General features: G+C 49.2%; 1 protein-coding gene across 1 annotated transcript in view; it reads left to right on the forward strand.

Moving 5' to 3' along the window:
- KBTBD11 (kelch repeat and BTB domain containing 11) overlaps positions 1-7,359 on the forward strand; it is a 96,112-nt gene extending 88,753 nt beyond the window's left edge. The window contains exon 2 of the mRNA XM_085610817.1: positions 3,398-7,359. Within this exon, the coding sequence (XP_085466943.1) occupies positions 4,218-6,260 (2,043 nt within the window). The 5' untranslated portion in view covers positions 3,398-4,217 and the 3' untranslated portion in view covers positions 6,261-7,359. The remainder of the gene's footprint in view (positions 1-3,397) is intronic.
- The last annotated feature ends 214 nt before the right edge of the window (positions 7,360-7,573 follow it).

Here is a 7,573-nt window from a genome sequence, read left to right on the forward strand (position 1 = left end):
AGGCCCCTGCAGTGGACGCCTTCGTCCACTGAGCCACCAAACCCGGCATACACACATCTCTCTCTCTCTCTGTCTGTCTGTCTCTCCCTCTCCCTGCCTGTCTTCCTCTCTCCCTCCCTCTCCATTCCTCTCCATTCCTCTTCCTCCCTCTCCCTCCGTCTCCCTCCGTTTCCCTCTCTCCCTCCGTCTCCCTTTCTCCCTCCATCTCCCTCCCTACCTCCGTCTCCCTCTCCCTCCCTCCCTCTCCCTCTGTCTCCCCCCTCTCCCTCTGTCTCCCTGTCCCTCCCTCCATCTCCCTCCCTCTGTCCCCCTCCCTCCTTCCCTCTCCCTCCCTTAGTCTCCCTCCCTCTCCCTCTGTCTATTTCCTCCCTCCGTCTCCCTCTCCCACCGTCTCCCTCACCCTCCCACCCCCTCTCTCCTTCCCTCCATCTCCCTCCTTCCGTCTGCCCGTCTCCCTCCCTCTCTCTCCCTCCCTCCATCTCCCTCTCCCTCCGTCTCCCCATCTCCCCATCTCCCTCACTCTCCCTCCGTCTCCCCATCTCGCTCCCTCTCCCTCCGTCTCCCTCCGTCTCCCTCCCTCTCCCTCCCCCACTCCCTCTGTCTCCCTGTCCCTCCCTCCATCTCCCTCCCTCTGTCCCTCTCCCTCCCTTTGTCTCCCTCCCACCCTCTCCCTCTGTATCTTTTCCTCCCACCGTCTCCCTCTCCCTCCGTCTCCCTCTCCCTCCGTCTCCCTCTCCCTCCCTCTCCCTCCGTCTCCCTCTCCCTCCCGCTTCGTCTCCCTCCCTCCATCTCCCTCTCTCTCCCTCCGTCTCCCTCTCCCTCCCTCCGTCTCCCTCCCCTCACTCCTCCATCTCCCTGTCTCCCTCTCTCTCCCCCTCCGTCTCCCTGTCTCCCTCTCTCTCCCTCCATCTCCCTCCCTGCCCCCTCTCCCTCCCCGTCTCCCTCCCTCTCCATATCTCTCTTCCTCCGTCTACCTCCCTCTGTCTCCCTCCCTCCCTCTCCCTCCCTCCCACATCCTCCCTCCCACTCCATCCCTCTCCCTTCCTACCCTCCCTCCCGACGTCACCCTCCACGTCTCCCTCCCTCTCCGTCTCTCTCCTTCCCTCTCTCCCTCTCCGTCTCTCTCCTTCCCTCTCTCCCTCTCGGTCCCTCTCTCCTTCTCCGTCTCTCTCCCTCCCTCTCCGTCTCTCTCCCTCCCTCTCCGTCTTTCTCCCTCCCTCTCCCTCTCTTTTCCTGTCCCTCTCTCTGTCTGTCTCCCTCTCTCCATCTGCCTTTCTCCGTGCCTGACTCTGCCTCTACCTGCCTCTGCCTCTGCCTGCCTCCTTCCTCTATCTGTCAGTCTGTGCCTGTCTATCTCTGTCTGTCTATCTCTCTCTGTCTCTGTGCCTCGGGCAGTGCACACTACTGTGTCTACACGTCCCGGACACCAGCCCATAAACAGCCCCCCCCCTCTCCCTGTGTAATGTAAAAGCCAGCTCTCAGTCCCTGCTGTCCTCTGTCACCTCACCCTGCTCTCGGTCCCTGCTGCCCTCCGTCAGCACACCTGGCTCTCACTCCCTGCTGCCCCCTGTCACCCTCTGCTATTTCACCTGGCTCTCACTCCCTGCTGGCTCTCACTCTCTGCTGCCCCCCCCCCACCTCACCGGGCACTCACACCCTGCTGTCCTCTGTCACCTCGCCCCGCATGTGTGGCAGCCCGGGCTGAGACAGCTTCCCGGGCTGACACACAGCCTCACCGGAGTACGTCACAGGTCTTTAAAAGACCATTTACTTGCTAATGAGGCTTTGTTGTATTTCACCTTTTCTTAGCGCCCCTGCATCTCCACTCTATCCTGGAATCTCCTGGCCCCCATAGAGCACTCTCTCTCGGACTCCGGCGGTGTTTGCTGACACACTTTTAAAGAAACAAAAAAAAAACAAGGTACGATGTCTGCATGGTCCGCGGGCCGCCAAGGAAGGTTTGCCGGGCCGCTGGCAGCCCGTACTATGAGTACCCGTGCAATAGATATTAGCCTTTTGAGTTGTTTAGGCCTTTCTTAGGTGCTTTAAAATCCATTCAAATACCAAGAAGTTTACGTCATTGGCCTTCTTCATAATGAGTCACCTGCTGTAAACTTTATAGTGAGGTTTCTAAGGACAATGGAGAACGTGGTGACATTAATTTAGTGGTCACCTTGGATTACTAAGAACCTTGCTTCTGGCTATTTTGGTTAATTTCGTCTTTGCGCTAGTGTAGACATCATCTCACAGGGTCTGTAATCAGATTCCATGATTCTGTTTTTTCAACTTTTTGTGCTTTTTGATATTATAGTTTTGGGGTAAAAAGTTGGGAAACTCTCTAGAGTTGAATCAAGACCCTGAGGTCTTGGGTCTGTTTCTGCTCAAGAGTTATGGCTGGTGTTGGTGCACGACATCCCAGCTCGTAGAACGAGTGGACGGCTTGAAAATGTCAGTCTCAAAGTGGCATATGGTGATCTGATAGTTGTACAATATAGGGCTATATAGTTCATGGTTCTAACACATTATTACTGGCTCACTTTCTACTATTGTTGGCACGACTGGCACAGCTTTGCATGCGCTACATGACTGCCCAACAGGCCATCCGAGATTGGGTTATATTAACTTCTGTATGCCTCCCAAGTGGTATGGAAAACAGTATAAAAATACAAATTGAACTGTATTTGTCTTCATTGGTGGAATGATGGAGGGTCTGGTGCAAACCGGTCTGCTAGAAATATGAACATGCCGAAGAACAAAAGTAGCATTGGGCCATAAACTGTTTCAGTATCAATTCTAATTTGTAGGTCAAAAGCGCAGTCTGTGTAGAATGGCTGCTGCTTTAAATGGGCACACATTTGACACTATCTGGCATAGTTTACCTCTAGGATTATAATCCCTAAATTGATTTGTGAAAATGAAAGAGAATGAGTCTATGGATTTCGGTAGATCAAACAGAAAATCGAAGTTAAATATATGTGATCTTATAAAATTATTGATGACAATGCTATAATTAAGTTGTTTATGAATTCTAATGATTTCATAGTTATCAAAGCTGTTTGTCCATTTATTATTATTTTATCAATAGGTTACTGTATTGAGGTGAACATGTAATTATATGGAATATCTTTAACTTAAACGAAGTGTATATTAACACTCCCGTCTGTGTATGTTTGTGCAGTATTAATGCTAAATACAAATATTTATATGGTATATCCGTTTATAAAATAAAATAACAAAACATATAATTTGGTCTTTTGGTGAGTGAAACAATAGTCAACCAACCTTGAGTTTAGGCAGTTGCATTATGCAGACTGGCTAAGGTATTACGTCTTTAAATCTATGAATGTGTGCTATTCGAATATGAGACCGCTCATACGTTTTATATTTTATTTTTCAGGAGGAATTTGGGGCACGTCATAATCCCCTCACGGCAATAATCGGAATGACAACTTCTGAAGAGAAAAGAGTGGTGTCGTTTTCCCTGTGAAGAAGAAACTGTCGACCCGCACGACGAGTCATTTATTTAAACTCGAAGTCTTAGATTTTACTGAGGCTTGCATGCTGCTTTGTAAACTGCCTCAAGTCAGAGATTGCGAAACTGGCCCCTCCCACCTCTGCACGGCGGATGAAAGGGAAATTACACCATGACTTCTGCGCCCTGTGCAGCAATGGAAAATTAACAGTCAAACCCACCAACCCGAGCAGCTGATGCCCAAATGCTAAAGTAGAGACACCGCTGCGAGGAGATTTTGTATTACCTAACAGGAGTTCAGTTTTCGTATTTTCTGCAGAGAGAACTTTCTTGTTTTATTGCCGCAGGGGAGGTTTCATATGAGTCACGTTCAGGTTTTACGGAATCGTTACTAAAAATTCTTCACTTCGCTGCTACTTGTAAAATGATCCATTATTAATGGTGGAACTTTGACGGCTATGTGCGATCACTGGGACACGTGTGACTAATAAAACAATCAGCATTCTGTACAGAGAGCTGCGCCTGCAGATATGGACCATGTTGACATAAAGTAGTTCAAAAGTTCAATGTTTAGAGCTGTTCTCTCTGCCACACCCTTCTTTCAGAGGAGAGGATCAGTGACATGTCAGAAAATTACAGTGTGAAAAAAGTGACAGAAGCAGAGAGCAAAGCTGGGAAAGCTCGGTCAGAGGGTAGTTTTGTTGCCAGAGCTATGTGCTGAGCCGACGGCAGCAGCGCGGAAGCCATGGAGAACTCGATGAATTTAGCTAACTATGAAGGTGTTGCTCACAGCAACGAGGGACCTTCGGCGTCTCTCGCAGTGGCCACATGTGACCTCGACTTTGTGCAGCCAGCGCTAGCTAGAGATGCTGGGAGCAGCAACAGCAGTTCCACCACCCTGCACTCCAGCTGCATGGACAGTCCCGAATTCGAGGGGAACTTAGACTTTAGCAGCAATGGGGAACTGGGAGAGGAAGGAGAATTTCAGGTCCAGTCCCCCTGCAGCTTGGGCTCCTCTCTCTGCTTCTCCACGGAGCCTCGGGAGGACAGTGCTGGAACGGGAAGGTATGGTGGCCGAGTTGTTGAAAACCAGTGGGAGATCAATAATACCAGCACCAGCTCTGAACTGGGGAATGGCAGCTCCCCTCCTCTTGTTGCTAATTGTGCTCAGTCTGGAGCAGGGAAAAAGAGCGACAAACTTGCTCATCTGATGAGGGAAGATGCTAAGGGAGGAACGGAAGACACAAAGTCAGCAGACCACCTGGGCAATGGAAAAGTGTCAGCATCGGACTACTCCTCTGAAGGTACTCCGGATCTGGTGATTGAGGTGGCCGGGAAGAGAATCCAGGCTCATAAGCCTGTACTGGCTGAGAAGAGTGACTACTTTAGGGCACGCTCCTCCCGGGACATTCTCCGTATCAAGGGTCTGAGCTACGCCACTCTGAAGCTGCTGATAGACTACATCTACACTTCACACCTAGAAGTGACTCTGGAGACAGTAGTAGAGGTGATAGCAGGTGCACAGTTTCTTCAGATGCCTTGTGCTGTGCAATGTGCTACTGACAGCATGCGGGCACAGATCACTGTTGCCAACTGCTACCAAATACTAAACATAGCCAAGCGTCAGAGGCTGAGTGAGCTCCGTGAAGCCACTTACCGCTTTATGAGTGACAACTTCCTGCAGGTGCTGCGTGATCCAGCAGTGTATGGACGACTGAGTGGGGCAGAGAGAGACCTTATCCTGCGGCGCAGGACAGAAGGACGAGAGCAGCGACTTTTGGTGGCAGAGATGAGTGATGCCTTTGAAAGGATGAACAGCTTTGGCAGTAGTAGACCCCAGAGCCGGGAAAGCAGCCGTCCGCAGAGCCCCGCCAGCACTGTCAGCACTTCCTCTACTGATGAGGAGAGTCGTTTTATCTATGTCTATAATGAGAAAACCAAGTCTTGGAGACCCCTCACCCAGATACCTGATGAAGCCAATGCCAAGGGTTGTAGTGCCTGTGTCCTCTATAACTACTTCTTCATTGCAGGTGGCATTCATGGCCAAGGGGAGCGGGCAAAACAGTCAGACAAGGTATTCTGCTATAACCCAGCCACGGGTGAATGGAGTCAGGTGCGCTCCCTTAGCCAGCCCCGCGCACAGCTCAAGCTTTTGGCCCTGGATGGATATCTTTATGCAGTGGGAGGTGAGTGCTTATTCACAGTGGAGCGATATGACCCACGCACTGACCGATGGACGTCAGTGGCCCCACTGCCTAAGGGAGCCTTTGCTGTGGCACATGAGGCTGTGACCTGTGCTGGAGAGATTTATGTCTCTGGGGGAACTCTCTTCTATCGGCTGCTGAGGTATGACCCACGTCGCAATGCCTGGGAGGAGTGTCCCTACAACAGCAGTCGACGGCGCTCTGCAGACATGGTGGCAGTTAAGGGCTTCATATACCGTTTTGACCTTGGACGAAATGAGGGGGTCAATGTTTTCAAATATAATGCAGTGGCCAGAAGGTGGAGTGACTGCGCCTCACTGCGGCAAAGTGGGAAAGATAACCCAGAATGCAGTGGGATCTCCTTACTGCCTTTCCGCTGCACAGCATTGGGAAATGTCATCTACTGTGTGAACCGTTCTAGTGCAATGCGATTCTGCTTAGGTCCAGAATCCAGGGATGGGGGCTACACAGGCTCATTTGACTCAGAGTTAATCAAGCCACCCCCGGATGCAAAGGGGGTACTATTTCCATTTGCTCTCAGTTTGCCAGAGAAGATGGACAACAGGAGAGAGGACCACTCTTGAATTCCTTGCCCATTGGTCTTACCAAATTAAACATATTTATCTTGGTACATGACATAATCATGTGCGGAGCATAAGGGATGCATTTTCAGTTGTACACCTGTACCACAATTACCCTGCCGGCTTCCATAAGCACTGGCAGTGTTTGACATTACAGGTTAGATCAAGTTGTATAACTCAGTTAAAAGGTGTCGTACATGCTCCCATCCTTTGTTTTGTATATTAATAGATTCATTCAAACTCTGCATTTCTACACTGCCAGCAATTATGTGCAAACCTGAGCCCTGGAACAGCTGGAACATCTGCAGTTGCCACATCGCCCCTAATTGCATCTTCGTCCCTGTCATATGACTGTAGGGGCACCTTATTTGAATATGTGCTCCCCTGTGACGTTTAGTAACCCTTCCAGTACACTTGATTGTGAGGGTGATGGTGAACTTTGTCATTTTCTGTTGAACATTAGATGGATTCAAAAATGTATTTCGGCTTTTTTTCTTGTCCACTGTTTTTACCCAAACAGTATGCTAACCTTCTCATACTACCCGTCCAAAAATCCTATCACACGTGAGCTTAGTCACCTTTCCTGCCTTCTTGAACCTGGGGACAAGGCAGGGGCGGAACGCTCATGTCTGGATACTGCATCATCGTGGGTGCCACATTTTGGTCTAACAATGTCTTATACTGAAGTATTATTGTGGGCAATATGACGTGCCTTTGTTTACATTTATTAATGACGTAGAGGACTACGGGTTCTCTCTGCATTATCTGCATCCTTTTACCAGCCTATTGCATCTCCAGGCATAAGTCTTGCTGGTACTGAAGTTGTAGTTACAGGCAGCACAAACGTTTAGTTCCTGTTAAAAGGTGTAAAATATCCTTGTAACAATTCAAAAACGTGATATAGCTGCAAATCCTTTGCAAGAGAGCGTGTTTGCTTTGGTGGTATCTCTAATGCTAATCTGTGTCGTAACTACAGCACATAAAGCTCCTACAAGCCATCTTGATGCAAATTTATCGGGCACGTTGATGTCTAACATCATGTTTAAGTGCTAGTGCACTGATAAATTATTGAATGCATGTTGAAATTGTTGATATGAAAAAATGTGAATTATTTCGCCTTTGCTGCAATGAGGATGGCTGACTGGTTCGGGACCAAGGGATGTGTAAAGAGCATGTACATTCCCCTGAGAAATGCTTGATAGCTTGCAGCAGAACATTATTTACGCATATAGTTGACTCTTTATGCTAGCACAATTAGGCTTTTCAGTGTTGAATACAGGGTTTCACTTTTTAGGCAATGTTCAATCGATTTCACA

This window comes from Triturus cristatus, chromosome 6 (genome assembly GCF_964204655.1).
Source record: "Triturus cristatus chromosome 6, aTriCri1.1, whole genome shotgun sequence".
Classification (NCBI taxonomy): domain Eukaryota; kingdom Metazoa; phylum Chordata; class Amphibia; order Caudata; family Salamandridae; genus Triturus; species Triturus cristatus.